This window comes from Sus scrofa, chromosome 8 (assembly GCF_054392235.1).
Source record: "Sus scrofa isolate SSC_HxYL_T2T_F1_AM1 chromosome 8, Sscrofa_HxYL_maternal_Yorkshire_Landrace_v2.0, whole genome shotgun sequence".
Classification (NCBI taxonomy): domain Eukaryota; kingdom Metazoa; phylum Chordata; class Mammalia; order Artiodactyla; family Suidae; genus Sus; species Sus scrofa.
In genome coordinates, this window is record NC_139390.1 from 44717800 (window position 1) to 44737614 (window position 19815).

At 46.1% G+C, this 19815-nt stretch overlaps 2 protein-coding genes across 3 annotated transcripts in view; one reads left to right on the plus strand and one right to left on the minus strand.

Annotated features, from left to right (window-relative positions):
• The window catches only part of LOC100737304 (tripartite motif-containing protein 75-like), a 46554-nt gene extending 41658 nt beyond the window's left edge, over positions 1 to 4896 (minus strand). Inside the window, exons 1-2 of one of the 2 annotated variants that reach the window (XM_084973897.1) lie at positions 4830 to 4896; positions 1996 to 3143 (exon numbers count right to left, since the gene is read on the minus strand). In XM_084973897.1, the coding sequence (XP_084830023.1) occupies positions 1996 to 2888 (893 nt within the window). In that variant the 5' untranslated portion in view covers positions 2889 to 3143; positions 4830 to 4896. Of the gene's footprint in view, positions 1 to 1286; positions 3144 to 4829 lie in introns of those variants that run through there. The other variant, XM_003128995.6, reaches the window with a different exon arrangement.
• A 12784-nt stretch (positions 4897 to 17680) lies between these two features.
• On the plus strand, positions 17681 to 19361 carry LOC106507778 (tripartite motif-containing protein 60-like). Its single transcript, XM_084971119.1, has 2 exons — positions 17681 to 18160; positions 18456 to 19361. The coding sequence occupies exons 1-2, from the start codon at positions 17681 to 17683 to the stop codon at positions 19359 to 19361; spliced, it is 1386 nt and encodes a 461-aa protein (XP_084827245.1).
• Positions 19362 to 19815: the final 454 nt, after the last annotated feature.

The following is a 19815-nucleotide window of genomic DNA, read 5'->3' on the forward strand; positions in this document are numbered from 1 at the left end:
TAATTTCCATTTTTTTTGGTCTTTTTTCCTTTTCTAGGGCCGCTTCCCACAGCATATGGAGATTCCCAGGCTAGGGGTCTAATTGGAGCTGTAGCCACCGGCCTACACCAGAGCCACAGCAACTCGGGATCTGAGCGTGTCTGCAACCTACACCACAGCTCATGGCAACGCCAGATCCTTAACCCACTGAGCAAGGCCAGGGATTAAAACCACAACCTCATGGTTCTTAGTCGGATACATTAACCACTGTGCCACGATGGCAATTCCTCCAATTTTAAATTAGTGACTGGTCATATTACGTTTGTCCCCACCCTCATTTAACCTTGATTAGTACTTGAAAGGCCCACCTTCAAGTACAGTTTGAGATGGGAAATATTCAGCTCACAACCATAACTGATGAATTTTATCAAATGATTTTTCTTCAATCCATTGAGATAATCTCAAGATTTCTTTTCTTTTTTTTTTTTTTTTTTTTTTTTTTTTTTGCTTTTCAGGGCCTCACCTGAGGCATTTGGGGGTTCCTAGGCTAGGGCTGAATCAGAGCTGTAGCTGCCTGCCTATACAACAGCCACAGCAACACCAGATCTGAGCCAAGTCTGCAACCTACACCATATCTCATGGTAACATTGGATCTTTAATCCACTGAGAAAGGTCAGGGATTGAACCCCTGTCCTCAAGGATACTAGTCAGGTTTGTTAACCACTGAGCCATGATGGGAAATCCTAGTCTCTGGTCTTTTATCTGACTTTTCCCCCTATTTTTAAGAGGGCACATCAGCAGCATGTGGGAAGTTTCTGGTCCAGGCTTCTGGGACCTATGCAACAGCTGTGGCAGTGGTGGGATACTTAACCCATTGCATTATAGTGGGAACTCTGGTCTCTAGCTTTTTAGAATATATACATTATTGGTTGTGAAAATATGCATAGACCTCAAATAACAGGTCAGAATTTAATTTAGATGCACCATTGGTGATGAGAAAAACCCACTCCTGCATAAATGGCAGTAAATCTGCCTGACCTTTGCCCTGGAGGGAGAGTGGGCAGTATCCAAACCTGCCTGTGCTCTGGATGGAGATACCACCTCCATCTTGCAAGGCTTTTTTTGGTAAAAAACATCCTGGGAAACAGTCTGGAGCAGTCAGTTCCTTGCTTTGGGCACCCCTGGAAAAGCAAGAGGCCCACAGAAAACTGTCCTCTCCCCAGAGCTGTGTCTTCCCACTTGGAACGTGTAAAGCGCTTATAAAACAGGTAAATGTATAGATAAAGGAAAATGCGGGTGTCCACACCTTTACTGAAGCCATGCAATGAGTTTTATAGGCACCGACGTAAGAATATCACAAACATTTTAGAGTTTATCTCCCTGTCCCTCTTAGTTCCCACAGTATCTCTACTGCTGCTGAAATACCACCACCACCATCACCAAAACAGAAAAGAAAAAAAAAAATGAGAACTCTATTCGTGGCTTTAAGTCAAGTGAGAATTAAATTAAAAAAAAATAATTCTCTGTGCAAGATGTACTGACATCTATAAACATTCCTCCTACTGTCCATAAACTTCAGGAAGGAAAGGAGGCAAAGTCACTGACGCACCTTCGTGTTCTATTACTGAGCTAAGTGTACGAGGTCGAGAATCACATCCCACACAGAAGTAGGGCTTGAGGACCCCAGAAAAGCTATCAGTGAAAGAGTGGATGTGGGATCTGTCCTTCAAATTGTAGAAAGAAATCACTCCCAACTCGTAGTCCAGATACACGCCAATCCCGCAGGGATCCTCCTTAAGCTCCAGGGGGAGGATGCCTGCGGGCCCCCAAGCCTGGTAATCCCCCCTGCGCTGTCCCACTGTCCAGTAGCAGCTCTGTCCCTCCATGTGCCTGGAACGTGCCCTGGGGGCGGTGTCCATGCAGACGCCCACGGCCCAAGTGGCTCCATCCACTCTCACTTCCCAGTAACGCCTGCCATGCCCAAAGCCCACAGAGCCCAGCACCGCAGGCTCCAACCTGAATCTCCCAGCTTTTAGAACCATCTGCCTCATCCTCATGAACGTTGCAGACTTTCTATCTTCTGACACTAGCAGGTTGGGATGTGCGGTCTCAGGGTCCAGGATAACATCCTCTGTAAACTTCTGAGCGATTTTCTGCAGAACCGAGTACTGCGGAGAGAAACTGCAGCTCTGCTCTCTCATCTCCTGCAGGAGGCCCCACAGCTCCCAGATGTGACCTGAGAAGGCAGCAATGTTGGTGACCAGCTGCTCATGGATGTTGTGTTCCTCCTGGACCAGCCTGGCCAGGACCAACTCCTGCTCATGGTCCACAGCCCGGCTCATCTGCCTGACCTCTGAGGCCAGCTCCAGCTGTCGATGCTGCACCTGCTCCTGAAGCTCCAGTAGCTTTATATCCTGCATGGCCAGAAGGCCCTGAGTTTCAGCCACCTGCCTCTTCAAAGGCTCCACGTAACTGCTCACCTTCTGCAGGTGGTCAGCAGCAGCCTCAGCCACAGACCTCATTACATGACCCTGGTGACTAGGGGTCTGTGCACACAAGGGACACAGCACCTCCAGGTCATTCTCACAGAAGAGGCTCAGGACCTGGTTGTGCCACTCACACAGGTGAGGCTGCTGGCTCATCTTGCTGCTGCTCCTGCTGCTGTGGAGCAGCCTGGCCACCTCGATCATCCTGCCCAGCTGGGTGTTGCTCCTCACATGCGGCTCCAGGCATGGATGGCGGCACATGGGACAAGGGAACGTGTCCTCCAGCTCAGCCCAGGACCGCTGGATGCAACGGCGGCAGAAGTTGTGCCCACATTGGATGGTGACAGGGTCATGCAGGCTGTCCAGACAGATGGGACACTTGGCTTCTGCCTGGAGGCCAGCCAGGGCTGCGGCCACTGCCATTGGGGCTGCACTGAGCTGGATTTCTCACGAGGCTGGGCTGCAGGGTCTCTGCCCTGGGCTGCAGGTGCACCTTTGGGGTCCTTCCTCTTTGGAAGCTGGCAGGCAGGTAGGTGTCCTGAAAGGCTTCCTTCACTCCTGCAGATGATCACAACACAGCTGGGTGACACATTTGCCCTAAGCAGCTCCAAGGTTGAAGCCAAAGTCAGCAACTCTCTTGGTCAGAAAGTAGACACAACTCCAAGTGCCTTTTCCTTCCTGTGGATTGGAAAATAAACCTTGTGAAAAGGCTGCCCTGTGTCTTGTGGGCCTGCTCACTGTCACTTTCACGTATTCTCTGATTCTCCCCTCTTCTGCCCCCTCCCCCCACCACATGGACCACAGGCTGATGGACCAAGTCTGGGACTGCAAAGTCTGTAGGCTTGGGGACAAGAGCCTGAGTGGGAGGACCCCTCAGTCACCTGCTATCTGGGAACCTGGGGAAAATTACATAAACATCCCTGGTTCTAAGAGAATCTGATTAAAGGATAAAAATCCCAACTTCAAGTGATTTTGATCCTTGTTGAAAATCTTATTAAATAACCTGATACTTATTCGCTTAAACCTGATATTTCTGATAGCACTGAATTCATAATAAATGAAGATTTACTTTTCATTTAAGCTTCCAAACTACAGGGTATATCAACCTAAGTGGATGGGATTTGTACTAATTGAAAAGGACTCTGGGCCCCATGGTAAAACTTGAGTTTTCACATCAAGTACAGAATGAGACTGAGACCAGGCTTGCAATGTGAGTTGAAGCTGAGAAACACAGACATATACACATGTCTCCCTGATGATTACCCATTGAGGTGGTAAGCTATGAACTAGTGAGGATTTGTGTGGTCGAAATTCTAGAGAAGGTGTGCAGCTTCCCCTTAGCAAAGAAGCTGAGAAGGCAACTCCCAGGGCTGAGAACTCAAGAGTCAGACACTCACAGAGTGTCTTATCAATAGTGACTTTCCACTGGAATCAGAGAAGTGATGCCAAAGCTAGAAGGGAGCATCCATGTGGGGTGGGGCAGGGTGGGGTAGCCAAGTCTACTGATTTAATCATCACTAGCCCTGACAGTTTCAAGACAATCTGAGTCCAGAGATCCCAGAATGTAATTCAAAGTATAAGGATATAAAGTCTAGAGCCCCTCCAGTTCCTCTGGGCTCCTGCACCAGCCTCTGACTGCCCAGCCCACCACTACTGCTGAGCCCCTCCAGTCTCCTCCCACCCACACCTGGACCCACACCTGGATCTAATCACAAGTCTCCTGCAGGACAGCTGTTCCCCTCATAGGATCTGCCTTTCCTCAGCTCCACCTTCTCCCAACACTAAGCTTTGCTATCACTCACCTTACTGCCCTCTGCCTGCAGGTTCACTTCCCTCTGGCCACAGGACATTTTCATTCATAGCCCTCCATTGTCTCCTGGGCTTGGAGCTCACTTATCACCTCCTCCTGAACCCAGCTCCCCAGACCCAGTGAAGGGTTACCTCCCCCAACAAAATGAGACTAAGCAGTAAGGACACCAGGAACTCTTCACTCTGATTGTAGTTAACTGACACAGGTTTGTAAGTCTGCATCCCACACTTAACTGTATCCTCCATGCTCCACCCACCACCCAATTGCATCTCCTCCTAATACAGCCTCAGTCCCAGCTTGCTGTTGAATGACTCAAATCCTGCCCAGGTTTCTGGGTCTCTTTTAGGAACTGAGTGACAAGGGCATCTGTGCTCTCAGGAAGCATTTAGGTGACATAGGAAAAGGCCTGCTGAGGGACTGGCAACCCTAATAAATGAGATGTCTTTACAGAAGCCAAATACCAGTGTGAATTTCCTCTGAGGTGGACCCGTAGCCTGGGCCCGGAGCAGGGGCTCAGGAAGGCCCCATTCGCCTCCTCCTGGATCCCTGCTTACCTGATTCTGAGGCTCTGACTGGGTTCGATGAGCTGGGTCCTCACACTGCTCTCCCACCAGATTGGATGGTCTTAGATGTGACCTGGGCAATTATATACCCCAGGAGGGCGGGGCTCTTGGGGTCCCACCCTAAAACCTGAGGCTCCTTCCCTGGAGGAGGGCTGGCACACAGGGCCTGGAGGGCTTGGTGGGAGGGGAGGGGAAGGCAAGACCCCGCCTAGATTAGATCAGGCAGGGTGGGCCCCTCCCCCCAGTGATAACAGGATCCCTGCTGCACCTTGGTGATCAGCCCCTGACCCTCTCAATGCCACTTAACCTCATCTTCCCTGATGAGGCCCTGAGACCTGAAAGGCTCCTTGAGGCTGTCCATTTCCTCCCTGGGGAGGGGAGATGTGGCTCTGGCGTGACTCCCTGAGCACAAGTTGGGGAAGGTGGTGGGAGCCTGGGGAACAGATGATATGTAGGAAAAGGAAAGTAACTGATGGGGGAACAGTGATGTTCTGGGGACTACGGGTCTGAGATAATTGATTGAGAGAGACTGTTTACTATGATGGTTTCCTGTGTGAATGACCCAACTCCCATCAGGCTCAGGCTCAGGTGCCTTACATCCCAGAGAAGAGGGCAGGTTAGCCTCCACCTTTTTTTTTTTTTTTAGGGCTGCACCCAAGGCATATGGAAGTTCCTAGGCTAGACGTTGAATTGGAGCTGCAGCTGCTTGCCTACACCACAGCCACAGCAACACCAGATCAGAATTGCATCTGCCTCCTACACCATAGCTCATGGCAATGCTGGATCCTTAACTCACTGAGCAGGGCCAGGGATCCAACTCATGTCCTCATGTATACTAGTCAGATTCCTTGCCACTGAGGATAGGATGGAACTTCCTGTCCTCCATCTCTTGAAAGCCATTTCCCCATTTGTAAACTGGGGACAGAAAAGTCACTTTACACTTAGAGTATCTGTAACTTAATGACAGAATTCAGTAACTATTTCAAGTGAGAATGCATGTAAATGCAGGCTATCCATGAAATGCCTAAGTTTTGATTGGCATTGTTTTCAGCCCTTCTGAAATTTCTAGTATCATTTTATTTTATGCCTGGAGAAAAAATACATCAAAACACATAAGAACAGGAACAGGGAGGATAATCAGCCATCATTCTACCACTTAGATAAATTAGGATTCATATTCTCAACTGTGTGCTTTCAGAATGTTTATATATGCACATTTTATATTTTTTATGTGATAGTCGATTTAGCATAAGTGGCAGTACATTTTACAAATAGTTCCTTAATCTGCTTCCCTCCATTTAACATTGAAATGGTGTCTTGGGAGTTCCCATAGTGGCTCAGCAGTAACAAAATCGAATCCAACCAGGATCCATGAAGATGCGGGTTTGATCCCTGGCCTTGCTCTTTGGGTTAAGGATCTGGCATTGCTGTGAGCTGTGGTGTAGGCCAGCAGCTGTAGCTCTGATTCAACCTCTAGCCTGGAAACTTCCATATGCTGTGGGTGCGGCCCTAACAAGCAAAAAATAAAATAAAAATAGGAGTTCCCGTCGTGGCGCAGTGGTTAACGAATCCGACTAGGAACCATGAGGTTGCGGGTTCGGTCCCTGCCCTTGCTCAGTGGGTTAACGATCCGGCGTTGCCGTGAGCTGTGGTGTAGGTTGCAGACAATGCTCGGATCTCGCGTTGCTGTGGCTCTGGCGTAGGCCGGTGGCTACAGCTCCGATTCGACCCCTAGCCTGGGAACCTCCATATTCCGCGGGAGCGGCCCAAGAAATAGCAACAACAACAACAACAAAAAGACAAAAAAAAAAAAAAAAAAATGAAATAAAATAAAATAAATAAAAAGTGTCTTTTAATATAATAAAACTGTTCTTTAACAGGAAGTACCAATTTTTCAAAAAGTAATATATATTGTTTAAATATATAAATTCAAAAAAGGAAGTCCACGAATGCCCCTCCAAATAATCTTTGTTAATAGTTTAATTTAAATCTTTCTGGAGTTCCCGTCGTGGCTCAGTGGTTAGTGAACCCGACTAGGAACCATGAAGTTGCGAGTTCAATTCCTGGTCACGCTCATTGGGTTAAGTATCTGGCGTTGCTGTGGCTGTGGTGTAGGCCAGTGATTATAGATCCAATTGGACCCCTAGACTGGGAACCTCTGTATGCTGTGGGTTCAGTCCTAAAATACAAAAAGACCAAAAAAAAAAAAAATTAAATCTTTCTGTACTATATAAGCACTCACAGCTTATTTACTTGTACATTGACATATAGTCACATGAGCATCAAATAGCAACTAAATATCCTACTGTTGGAGAAATTGCAGTGAATAAAGCCAAGCCTCGGCTCGCCTAGAGCAGCACAGATGGTAAACAAAAACATAAGTCTTCTGCATAAATGCAAAGGAGAAAAACTTTTTAATGTGTTTTCTAACATCTAGCCCCATACAAACATAATGTGTCAGGGGATGACAGCTGATGTAAAGAAAAAATCAGAATGGAAATTGGTCCAACCACCTTGGCAACCCCTCTGGTTCTTTTTACTTAAGCTGATAATGCACATTACCTACCCTTCAGCTCAGCAATTCCATTCCTGTTATTTACCTTTCAGATTTTTTTTCTGTGTGTTCAAGGATGCCCATAGCACTGTAGTTCCCAATAGGGGAAACCTGGAAACGACCCAAAGGCTTTCAACAACAGAATGGAGTAATGAAAAGGAGTAAAGGCACACAGTGGAATACTATTCACCAGGGAAAATGACCTAGAAAACCGAAAAAAGAAGGGTTAATTTCCCATCCCTTATATGGAGCTGAGGAGCCCAGAAATACAATAAAATATAGTGTATTTTTCCCCTGATATGAAGATCAGAGCCAGTCCAAAGCAGTGCATGGTTTAGCAGCACTTGGTGGTTATCTTTGGGGAGGAAAGTAGAGGCAGTGATGGAGAGAAGCCAGGAGGGGAAAGGGAACTGGACTGTTAGTTGCAGGCTTGAAGGTGGTTATAGGACTGTGTTCATTTTGTTACCATTCTCATGCAATCCAAAAGGACAGGTGTGTGTGTGTCTTTAGGTGTGTGTGGTCTACATTCATAAATGTTTACTTAACCATAAAACTGCTTCTCTTCTGTGCTCATAGAAGGACCAGTGAATCTGAATTTGCAACAAGCATTTTGGTAAACCCCAGCAATGGGAAACCAAGGTAAAAGGGATTGGCTCCCATGTGCAGTAAGAAGAAACTGAGTTCAGATTCCTGGTTGCTCACCGATGAGCTGTGTGATCACAGATCATACAGCCTCTGCCAGCCCAGTCTTTGGACTCTGGAACAAGACTCTGGGTTTGAGTCAGGCTCTGCCAGTTATTAGCCATAAGCTGGGCAGCATGGCATAACTCACCCCTCTGTGCCTCAATTTCCTCCTCTGTAAAGTGAGTGAGTGGTAGAACCCACCTCCTAGGGCAGTTGGGAGGGGAGAGCAGAAACAAGTGGTGAGAACAGAAAGTGCTGTATGACTCGTGTGGGGATGATGACCTTTGCCCTGAAGCAGGTAAACATCAATTTATGCTGTGCTGAGAGTAGTGAGTTGAGATGCTCAAATAAAGTGGTTCCTTGTCTCTTTGGACTTTAGAGTGATGACAGGGACAGAGGAGAGATAGAACCTGTGGGAAGAGAGGGAAGATCCAGGGGTCTGGGGGCAGTGGGCAGGTGGTTAAAAGAAACAAGATTCCCGAGTGTGCAGAATCCCCACTCTCAGGTCAGGGCTTCAGCTCTGTTCCCTGTGCTACCCTTAGCGGCAGGATAGGGGAGGGAAACAAGGGACTCATATCAGATGCACAATTTAAGGGGTGCCAGAACACTCAGGAGCAAGACCAATACAGCTTTCAGTATTTTTAAAAGTCAAAATTAATGTAAAAAACTCCACGATGAAAATGTCAAAATCTGGAGTTCCAAGGCTACAAGTGTACAGGATCACAGAGTTGAGTTTCCAGTTCCAGGTATTTCATGGGTGTGGTCTGGGCACATACAGGTGAATGTCTTCTTTTTTTTTTAATTTTTAATTTTTTGGTCTTTTTGTCTTTTAGGGCCGCACCCACGGCCTATGGAGGTTCCCAGTTTAGGGATCCAGTGGAGCTGCAGCTCTAGCCTACACAAGCAATTTGGAATCTGAGCCGTGTCTGTGACCTACACCACAGCTCATGGCAACGCCAATCCTTAACCCACTGATCAAGGCCAAGGATCGAACCCGTGTCCTCACGGGTGCTAGTTGGGTTTGCTAACACTGAGCAAGGACAGGAACTCTGCTGGTGAATGTCTTTAAATCACAATCAAGGGGACTCCTGTTTTTCAGCCTACCCTCCCACTCCTTGTCTCTTTTTGTTCACTTAATTTAGAGTCTTAGAAATTGTACCTGGGAGGTCCTGTTGTGGCTTAGTGAGTTACAAACCTGACTAGTATCCTTGAGGATGTGGGTTCAATGACTGGCCCCACTTAGTGGGTTAAGTATCCAGTATTGCCATAAGCTGTGGTGTAGGTTGCAAAGGCAGCTTGAATCCTCTGTTGATGTGGCTCTAGTGTAGGCTTGTAGCTGAAGCTCTAATTCAACCCCTAGCCTGGGGACTTCCATATGCCACAAGTGCAGCTTTAAAAAAAAAAAAGGGAAAAACCTTATGTAAGACAGGATTGGTACTACTGATTTTTCTTTCATAAATGCTTTATCACCACATTCAGGTGTAAGTAATTCAGGTATTATTAATACCTGTCCCCCCAACTTTTTTTGGCTGCACCCACAGTATATGGTAGTTTCAGAGCCAGTGATTGAATCCATGCCTTAACAGAGATGACATAAAATTCTTAACCCATTGCATCATGAGGGTAACTCCAATACCTGCTATATTTTGTCATATGTGATTCAACACTTTTATATTATGGAAAAAATTTACAGGTAATTTTGTGGTACCCTAGAACCATTCTTCATTCTTATTCCTTATGCAGCTGAATTTATTTTGTACCTTTCGGTGCACTTCAAAAATAATTATTATGAAAAACTTTAAAGATAGAAAGAAGCTGAGACAATTGTTTTAAAAATATTTCCATCAAGGAATTCCTGTTGTGGCTCAGCGGAAACAAATCTGACTAGCATCCATGAGGATACAGGTTTGATCCCTGTCCTTGCTCAGTGGGTTAAGGATCTGTCATTGCTGTGAGCTGTGGTGTAGGTCACAGACACAGCTTGGATCCTGTGTTTCTGTGGCTGTGGTGTAGGCCAGCAGCTTCAGCTCCCCCCTAGCCTGGGAAGCTCCATGTGCTGTGGGTGTGGCCCAAAAAGTAAAGAAAAAATTTTTTTCTGGCTAGAATGATTCATAGGTGAGGCAGTGTAATTCAGAAAACATTGAATAAGTGTACATGTGAGCATAGTTGCTTCCCTTTAGTGATGCTGTGGTCATTGGCTTATGGCCGTGAAGTTTGAGTACTCAAGGGTAAAATCCCCCTAAAAAGGTTTTGCCAGATTGATAAGAAGATGCTGAAAATGCCTTATGCAATAACAAAAACAAAACTGTCATTATTTGCAAAAGAAATAACTGTCTTCAGGAAACTTGAAGAACCTAAAGAGAAACTATGAAGAATTGGGGGATTTTAGCAAGATTATTGCATAAAAATTCAGCATGCATTTTAAGTATATCTACATTTGAGCAAAAAACAAAAATACTGTGTTTAAGGTGAATCTTTTACAATTGTATCCACATGTAAAACTGGTTTGAGTGAATCTAAACATGAAATACAATGATTTTATGAACAAAATAATGTTTAATGAAAGAGATTAAAGAATTCAGTGTAAAAGTAAACCACACCTCTGTGGATTGTGTGATTCAAATACTAAAAGTTTCAATTCTCTCCAAATTGGATTACAGAATCAATGAAATCCCAAATGGACATTATTTTTCATAATAAAATATGTTTTTACTTATTTTCTTTAGCAATGTTCAGGGAATAAACTAGACAGGCAAATCCTCAACACAACTATAGAGCAGTATAGTTGCTTGAGATAACATCGGTTCTATTTTAATAATTTCCTGAATGTAAAAACATTTTATTTATTTATTTATTTATTTTTGTCTTTTTTGCCATTTCTTGGGCCGCTCCAGAGGCATATGGAGATTCCCAGGCTGGGGGCCATATCGGAGATGCAGCTGCCGGCCTACACCAGAGCCACAGCAATTTGGGATCCCAGCCGCATCTGCAACCTACACCACAGCTCACAGCAACACGGGATCCTTAACCCACTGACCAAGGCCAGGGATCAAACCCGCAATCTCATGGTTCCTAGTTGGATTTGTTAACCACTGAGCCATGATGGGAACTCCTGTAAAAATATTTTAAAACAATGAGGTACAACCTGGGGTTGTGGGATGGAAATTCTACAAAACTGGACTGTAATGATCACTGTATGACTATAAATGTAATAAATTCATTGAGTATAATAAAAAAACAATGAGGTACATATGCTGATATAGGACAAAATAAGTGGAAAATAGGCAGTTGGAGATGACATAGATTGCCCTCACTGCAGATGTACACAGGGAATGTTTTATACACACAATGCATATATTATGTAAATGATGGGTTTTGGGGGGTGGGGGGATGCACTGAGGGTTTGGGATGGAAATGCTATAAAATTTGTGAGAATTGCTGTACACCTATAAATGTAATAAAATTCATTAATTAAAAAAATAAAAATAAATAAATGATGGGTTTTTTATGTATGGACTACGTGGGGAGGCTCATGCAAAAGCCATCAGGTGGGATTCCTCTAGAAATGGAAACAGAGGAGAGGAGGCCACCATGGGACCCTTCTACCTAGCAGGGTTTTCTGTAACACATCCTGTGATTTTACCTGTCAACACTGGGAAGAAAGATGGTTCTGGAGTGCAGGCATGTGTGCTCCTGCTGAAGAAAATGCTTCTGCTCTCCTGGGAGTGGATGCTGTCCTCACGGGGAGGAGGGAACCCCTTCACCCTGAGGTCCTTCTCCCTGCATGGGCACCACAGCTGCCCCCTGTGGGGAGTGTGCTGGGGTCCCCATGTCCCAGGCTGCTAGTCAGAGTCCAGGGACAGGGAGCAGGTGACAGTTTGATGGATGAACACAGGAATGATTGAGCTGTCAATGAAGGGGTCGGCATGTAGGCCTTCCTCACATATTAATACAAAATCCTTATTTCTGAGAGAATGACAATGTGAGAAAGATCACATCTGGAGGTGGAGATTTGTGATTACTGAGGGACTCACAGAACTTCAGGAGCATCAGGGAGGTTTATTTAAACTACAGTCCAGGCCTCTCCAAGGCAAACTTCTGATTCACTTCATCCACCTGCCCCACCTGGTGTCCTGGTGCTGCCCTGTCACAGCCCCTCCTCCACCCCTCCAACACCCCCTTGAAGCCTCAACTTCCTGAGGAATAGGAGCTGCTTGTTTGCTGCCTGAGGGCCTGCAAGGTTGAGAACCGAAAGCTTTGAGAACTTTTAGAAATCCAGAAACCGGAAACAGGAAAGACTCCAGAAATATCTTTTTTAAGGGGAAGATGGAGTTCAAATAATCATTAAGGAGAGACCAAGACTATTCAACAATTTTACTTGAGAAAAACAAAATGAAAACTTGACATAAAATATTCAATATAGCCAAAAATGAGTTCACTGATGGAATTTGAGAGGGAGGATTAAGATGGGAGTGTCTTCTGCCCCTGGACAGAAGATGCCATCAGGGAGGAAGAAGGGAGGCATCAGCAGCAGCCTGTCATCTCCTTGGGCTGATTGCCTCTTCAGTCTGCCCAATGGGAAGAAGGAAAGGAAACATCCTCCAGGCTTATAAGGCCAAGGGACCAGATTTTGATCCCTGCAATGAACAGAAAAGGTGGCCTGTGTCAAGTTTTCCTACCTGGAACCCTGGAAAAAGAACATTTTTCTTTTTATGTCTTTGAGGAATTGAGGGGCCCAGAGTCAAGGTCAGAGAGCTCGAGTTCCACCAGGCCTTGAGCATACAGAGCAGCTCCCCCAGCACAGAGCCAAGATCAAGAAGTAAGTGCAGGTAAGGTGGGTGCCCCCAAGGTAGAGGCAGATGGGTAAGCCGTTGTAGTCTAGGAGGTCCAAAAGGGATGGAGGTGCTAATTGGAATCACTTGGCTGGCAGAGTGGACAATTTCTATGGGTTCAGAGAAGGATGCAGCAGGGGATGGGAAACACCAGCTGTAGGTATAGAAGTTACCTGACATCCTCCTCTTAGCTGGACCACACATGCCAGAGGTGTGGGATAGTCCCACAGGCTCCTGGGTCAGGGGAGGGGAACCTTCTGTATGCCAGGCAACATGCTCGCTGATGTTCCATTTTCTTCTCAATATTTGGACTTCCTAGTTAAGTTTTTATGTACATGAATGTTGGTTACCTTATGGAAAATAGTAATTTGCTGGCTTTTGGTGGCTTTTTAATATGGACGTATATATAGACATTTTTCTTTTTATGTGTAGTCAACTGTGTAGAATTTGTTTTAGTGATCATCACATCACACAAGATTTTAAGTATTTTCAGGAACTTCAATGTAATTCTTCATGTAGTTTTGAGGATGGTGTTGGAAATAGGAAATCTAGAATTAATCCGCCCAAATAAGGATGAGAGATGTAAACACCCTGGAATTCTGGGTGACACCAATTCCTTATTGTTCAAAATCAAACTATTTCAGGAGGTCTGCTTGTATTTATATTTATGCCCACACACAAAAGCCAGGAAAGAGGACAGTGAGCCTTCCTCCATGTGTCCCCGAAGGGGTGTGGGGTCAAGGAACCAGCCCTGGAGGCCACGGGTGACCTGAGGTTCCGCCTGGATGCTGGCCCTCACAGCATCCAAGCAGATGGCCCCTTCGCCTGCCTCCATCTCCCCTCAGTCTCAATCTGGGAGGTTTCTGGGGGTTAGAGGAGTAGGCTTGGGAATGTGGGGGGTTGAATGGGAGGAGATGCAGGCAGAGTAGGATCAGCTGTGAGGAAGAAGAGAGAAGAACCGCCAGGAACCGAGGTCTCTGAGAGGGAGGGTAACTCAAAGAAGCAGGGGAGAGAAGTTGGCTTGGCTGGTGTGGGCAAGTGAGTAAAAGACTGAAGCTAAATTTCTGAATTGCTTTAGGAGAAACAGCTTTCGTTACAGAATGGGTCACTTAGCCAAGATTGGAGGGAGACTACCATAATAAATCTCCCCACGTACTAAGGCTTTCTGTACTCATGTAACTATAATTTATTTCCAACCTTCTTTACCAAGAGCCCACAAGCACCCCTGTACAATTAATTTGAAATAATTCTCTAGGCATCTGAAGATTTCATTTTTAAACATTTCCTCATGTATCGCCTTAAAGTTCATTTTTTAAAATGAAGATGTCAAGAATACCATGCTTGCCACTTAAAATAACTATCAGTTAAATTCTTCATCATCAGATAGCCTCCTTCCCTAGTGAAATTGTTACTGGGCCCTTTCTAGATTCTTGGACAGGAATCCTAGAGGAGTGAGAGAAGTGAATACCCTTCCATAAGTCTCTTGGGCAAGCAAAGCTTTCTGAAAAGTGATAGCTTGTGCACAGGGAGAAGGTGGGGAGAAAAGGGCCAACTCCCTAAGTGGAAGGGGCGCCTGAGTAGAAGGGGGAGCTGCTTTAATAAGAGCAGAAAGGGAATTTTGTCTCATGATCACTGATAATTTCCAGAAATCCATCTTTGATCAGCAGTTTGAAACTGCATGGTGACCATCAGGACTAGGGCGTGCCTCTGGGTGGGGAAAGAGATGCAGGAGGATTATCTGCAAGAAAAGAGGAACAGAGGAGATTAAAACATATAGTTAAGCTTCTTGTCTTCTGGCAATTAGGTCTACACCTTAGTGTAACTGAGATAAAGTTAAGCTTTTAAGCCTGTTTCCTTTTCGTTCCCTCCTCCCCTCCCACTACTCTGGGACTCAAGCCCCAAGGGCTTTTGTTCTAAAGTCTGCAAAGCCCCTTTTGCCCAAGGACATTCCCCAGTCCTTTTCCAAAAGGGCAGTGCACTTGTCTTCTGGTGTAACTGATAGGGTGATATTCATGTTTGAATTTGCAGCAAACTCATATCAATGACTTCTGAGTTCCCATCATTGCGCAGTGGTTAACGAATCTGACTGGGAACCATGAGGTTGCGGGTTCGGTCCCTGCCCTTGCTGGATGGGTTAACGATCCGGCGTTGTCATGAGCTGTGGTGTAGGTTGCAGACGTGGCTCGGATCCCAAGTTGCTGTGGCTCTGGCGTAGGCTGGTGGCTACAGCTGCGATTGGACCCCTAGCCTGGGAACCTCCATATGCCGTGGGAGCGGTCCAAGAAATAGCAAAAAGACAAAAAAAAAAAAAAATGACTTCTAACTGTTGGCTCATGTTTTGAATCTGCTGCTATCTCTACTGCGTTTCCACGAGACACAGACTGATGGGCTGTGGACACTTAGGGATGTAGGCAGAGGGCAAGTTGTGACTCAAAGAGCAGAGATGCAGGCTTGGCCTGGCTGGGCAGGAGCACACTGGGAATACTGGTCAGCCTTGGGAAAAATATTTCCACACAGAACATGTTAAGCTTATAAATAATAGAAAAATAGTTCAACAAAACCAATGTCTGTTTCCAACAGCTGCCATAACAAATCACCACACACAATTGGAGAGGCTTCAACAACAGAAATTTATGGTCACAGTCTGGAGGCTGGAAGGTGAAGATCAAAAGGCCAGCAGGTCCACTCTCTCCTGAGGACCCTCTCTGGCTCCCAAGTGGCCTCCTCCTCGCTGTGACCTCACATGATCTTTCCTCTGTGGGTGCCCATCCCTGATTTCTTTTCTCTTTCTTTCTTTGTCTTTTTAGGGCCACACCCTTGGGATATGGAAGTTCTCGTGTTAGGGGCCGAATTGGAGATGCAGCTGCCAGCCTGTACCACAGCTCATGCAACACTGGATCCTTAACCCACTGAGGGAGGCCAGGGATTGAAGCTGCATCCTCATGGATATACTAGTCAGGTTCCTTACCAATGAGCCAAGACAAGATCTCCTTTCTCTTCTCTAAGGACACAAGTGAATGTTGCATTATGGCTTCTTCCCAGGAACCTCATTTAAATTAATCAGGATTTTACAGGTCTTATTAAGACCTAGTTCCCATCTGAAATACCGGGTGTTACAGCTTCATCTTGTGAGCTGTGGAAGGGAGACAAGCTCAGAAAAAATCCCACATGTTCATCAAGGAAGTGATGCCCCCACCCATTCCTGCTCCCCATCTCTCTGAAGCGAGTCATTGGTATTGTAGGGTTTTTCATGTAAAGAGTGTGCTATGTAAGAGTTCCTGTCGTGGCTCAGCGGTTAACGAATCTGACTAGGAACCATGTGATTGCGGGTTTGATCCCTGGCCTTGCTCAGTGGGTTAAGGATCCGGTGAGCTGTGGTGTAGGTGGCAGATGCCGCTTGGATCTGGCATTGCTGTGGCTGTGGTGTAGGCTGGTGGCAACAGCTCTGATTAGATCCCTAGCTTGGGAACCTCCATATGCCACTGGTACGGCCCTAAAAAGACAAAAATAAATAAATAAATAAATAATCACTAGGGAGTTCCCGTCATGGCCCAGCGGGTTAACGAATCTAAGAATCATGAGGTTGCAGGTTCGATCCCTGGCCTTGCTCAGTAGGTTAAGGATCTGGTGTTGCCGTGAGCTGTGGTGTAGGTCTCAGATGTGGCTCGGATCCTGTGTTGCTATGGCTCTGGCATAGGCCAGTGGATACAGCTCTGATTAGACCCCTAGCCTGGAAACCTCCATATGCCGTGGGAAGTGGCCCTAGAAAAGGGGGGAAAAAAAAGAGTGTGCTATATATATATTTCAGGAATAGAATTACTTTTCAATAATGAAATCACAGCAATTAACCTTTAAAATCATCAGATATATACTATCCCAATTGACTATAATTATCTTTTTGTTTAGAAATGTATGTATTTGAGGAGTTCCCATCTAGTGGCTCATCCGTTAACAAACCCGACTAGCATCTATGAGGTTGAGGGATTGATCCCTGGCTTCGATCACTGGGTTAAGGATCTGACATTGCTGTGAGCTGTAGTGGAGGTTGCATACTTGGCTCAGATCCCCTGTTGCTGTGGCTCTGGCCTAGGCCAACGGCTACAACTCTCATTGGACCCCCAGCATGGGAACCTCCACATGCCATGGGTGCAGCCCTTAAAAGACAAAAAGACAAAAAAAAAAAAAAAAAAACCAACAAAAAAAAATCCCCAAAGCCAAACAAACAAAAGAAATGTATGTATTTGGAGTTCTCGTCGTGGCACAGTGGTTAATGAATCTGATTAGGAACCATGAGGTTGCGGGTTCGATCCCTAGCCTTGCTCAGTGGGTTAAGGATCCAGCATTGCCGTGAGCTGTGGGGTAGGTCGCAGACGCGGCTTGGATCCTGTGTTGCTGTGGCTGTGGTGTAGGCCGGTGGCTACAGCTCCGATTTGACCCCTAGCCTGGGAACCTCCATGTGCCGCGAGAGCGGCCCAAGAAATGGCAAAAAGACAAAACCAAAACCAAAAACAAACAAAAAAGAAATGTATGTATTTGAATTCAGGAAAAAAAGACCTAGTGAAACACTCAAATATATATGTATGTATATATGTGTTTGTGTGGGTACGTGCATGCACGTGCACCTAATCTTTAATATATATTCTCTCCTCCTTGTTATCATTTTCTTGCAGGAACCAGGTGAGCTGAAGACCAGAAGCTTCTCCCTTGTCCATGTCCCTGGAGAGCCAGGTCTCTCTGAAGGAATGTCCTCACAAAGAAACCCTCCTTGGACAATGGCCCAGGCAGCCTCCCTGGCACAGCTCCAAGCAGAAGCCAGCTGCCCCATCTGCCTGGATTACCTGCAAGACCCCGTGACCACTGACTGTGGGCACAACTTCTGTCACTCGTGCCTCCTCCAGCGCTGGGAGGGTCTGCAGGGCGACTTCCCCTGTCCTGTGTGCCTCCAGCACTGCCCTGACAGGAGCCTCAGGAGGAACACCCAGCTCTGTCACATGGTTGATGTTGTGAAGCAGCTTCCCAACATGGAAGGTGAGGGGAAGCAGCAGGAAGAGAAAGCCCTGTGTTTGAAGCACCATCAGGTTCTCAGCCTGTTTTGTGAGGAGGACCTGGAGCTGCTGTGTCCCCAGTGCAAGATCTCTTCTCACCATGGTGGGCACCTCGTGGTGCCCATGGAACCAGCTGCAGCCTGTCACAGGAGGAGGCTCAAAGGCTCCATTGAGCCCCTGAAAGAGCAGCATGAAGTTGCTAAAAAGGCACTAGAGGAGTTCCCGTCGTGGCGCAGTGGTTAACGAATCCGACTAGGAACCATGAGGTTGCGGGTTCGGTCCCTGCCCTTGCTCAGTGGGTTAACGATCCGGCGTTGCCGTGAGCTGTGGTGTAGGTTGCAGACGCGGCTCGGATCCCGCGTTGCTGTGGCTCTGGCGTAGGCCGGTGGCTACAGCTCCGATTTGACCCCTAGCCTGGGAACCTCCATATGCCGCGAGAGCGGCCCAAGAAATAGCAAAAAGACAAAAAAAAAAAAAAAAAAAAAAAAAAAAAAAAAAAAAGGCACTAGAAATGCAAGTCTCAAAAACATTTGACTTGATGCGAGAGGTGCAGAAGCAAAGGAGCAAATTGCAATCTGAAGTTGAGTATATGAAACATTTCTTGAATAAGGAGCATGATGCAATTCATTTCAGGTTACTAAACAATGGGAAGGATGTTCAGGATAAAATAATTGAGTCAAGGAACCAAATATCAGACCACAGTTCCAGATTAAAAAGTCTGCTTGATGAAATAACCAAGAAGTGTTTGCAGCGTGACCTGGATTTACTGATGGGCATTGAAAGGATCTATAGCACATACAAAAACCTGGAGAGCCCAGCAGGCTTCTCCTATGAATTAAAGAAGGAGATTTTCACTCTCCCCCCACAATATTTTGGCCTGCACAAAATGATCACTACATTTCAGGAATATCTGACTCTAGATGCTGGAACTGCTCACAACAGTCTCTTCATTACAAAAGATAGGAAAACAGCAACATTTCAAAGGATGAAACTAAACTGTTTTTATAACCCCCAGGCCTTTACTTCTCACCCAGCTGTCTTGGGTTCTGAGGGATTTAATGCTGGCAGGCATTTTTGGCAGGTTGAAGGAAGAGGCCTGGGTGAATGGTCCTTAGGTGTGTGTAAAGAATCTTTCCCCAGAAATGTTCCTATACCACCAACCCCAGACAATGGCTGCTGGAAAATTCAGGTCAGGGCAACCACATCTGGCACAGGGGATTTGGAAAACTCTCGTCGGATTGGTGTTTTTCTGGATTGTGAGTTGGGAGAAGTTTCTTTTTACAACTTGATTGAGAGATCTCTTTTATATTCATTCAGTGCCATTTTTACAGGAAAACTTATGCCCTACTTCTCTGTTGGATCTTCTTCCACATCAGTTACATTGAATCTAGTTGAAGATGAGGTCTGAGCCCCATGGGAAGGCGTTCTGTGTGTTCTGCTTTCTTCCTGTGTCCGGGAAAGTCCTTGTAATGAAGAATCTGAGTCCCTCTTCCATGTCTGAGTGGTGATTTCTTTTAATCTTCACCCTCTGGATTTACCTCTGCCCCACATCTGCCCCACATCTGGGCGAGCTCTCAAGACCCCTTCTCTGGGCTTAGGAAGGGGGGTTCTAACCCAGGAAGACTCTTCTTGCGGAGGCAATCTCCCCAACCACCAAACCCCCCAAGGTGGCTTTGCTTTCCTCTCTCAAGTCATTTTAGGCCCATTGACTGCCCGACTCCACAAAATGCCTCAGTGAGTTAAGATAAACCTTACATACCCTTTTGGTGTGTTGGTGGCTTTAGCAGACTTGACACCAGAAACAAATTTTGAGTAGCTTGGGTTTTGTCTCAGTGGGTTCACCATAACAATGTTTAGAATAC

What these genes read in the sequence shown, in the direction of transcription:
- LOC106507778 (XM_084971119.1), top strand. Translation starts at nt 17,681, where the DNA reads ATGGCCCAGGCAGCCTCCCTGGCACAGCTCCAAGCAGAAGCCAGCTGC. An exon ending in AGCATGAAGTTGCTAAAAAG is followed by an intron (nt 18,161 to 18,455) that starts GCACTAGAGGAG and finishes AAAAAAAAAAAG; the next exon opens with GCACTAGAAATGCAAGTCTC.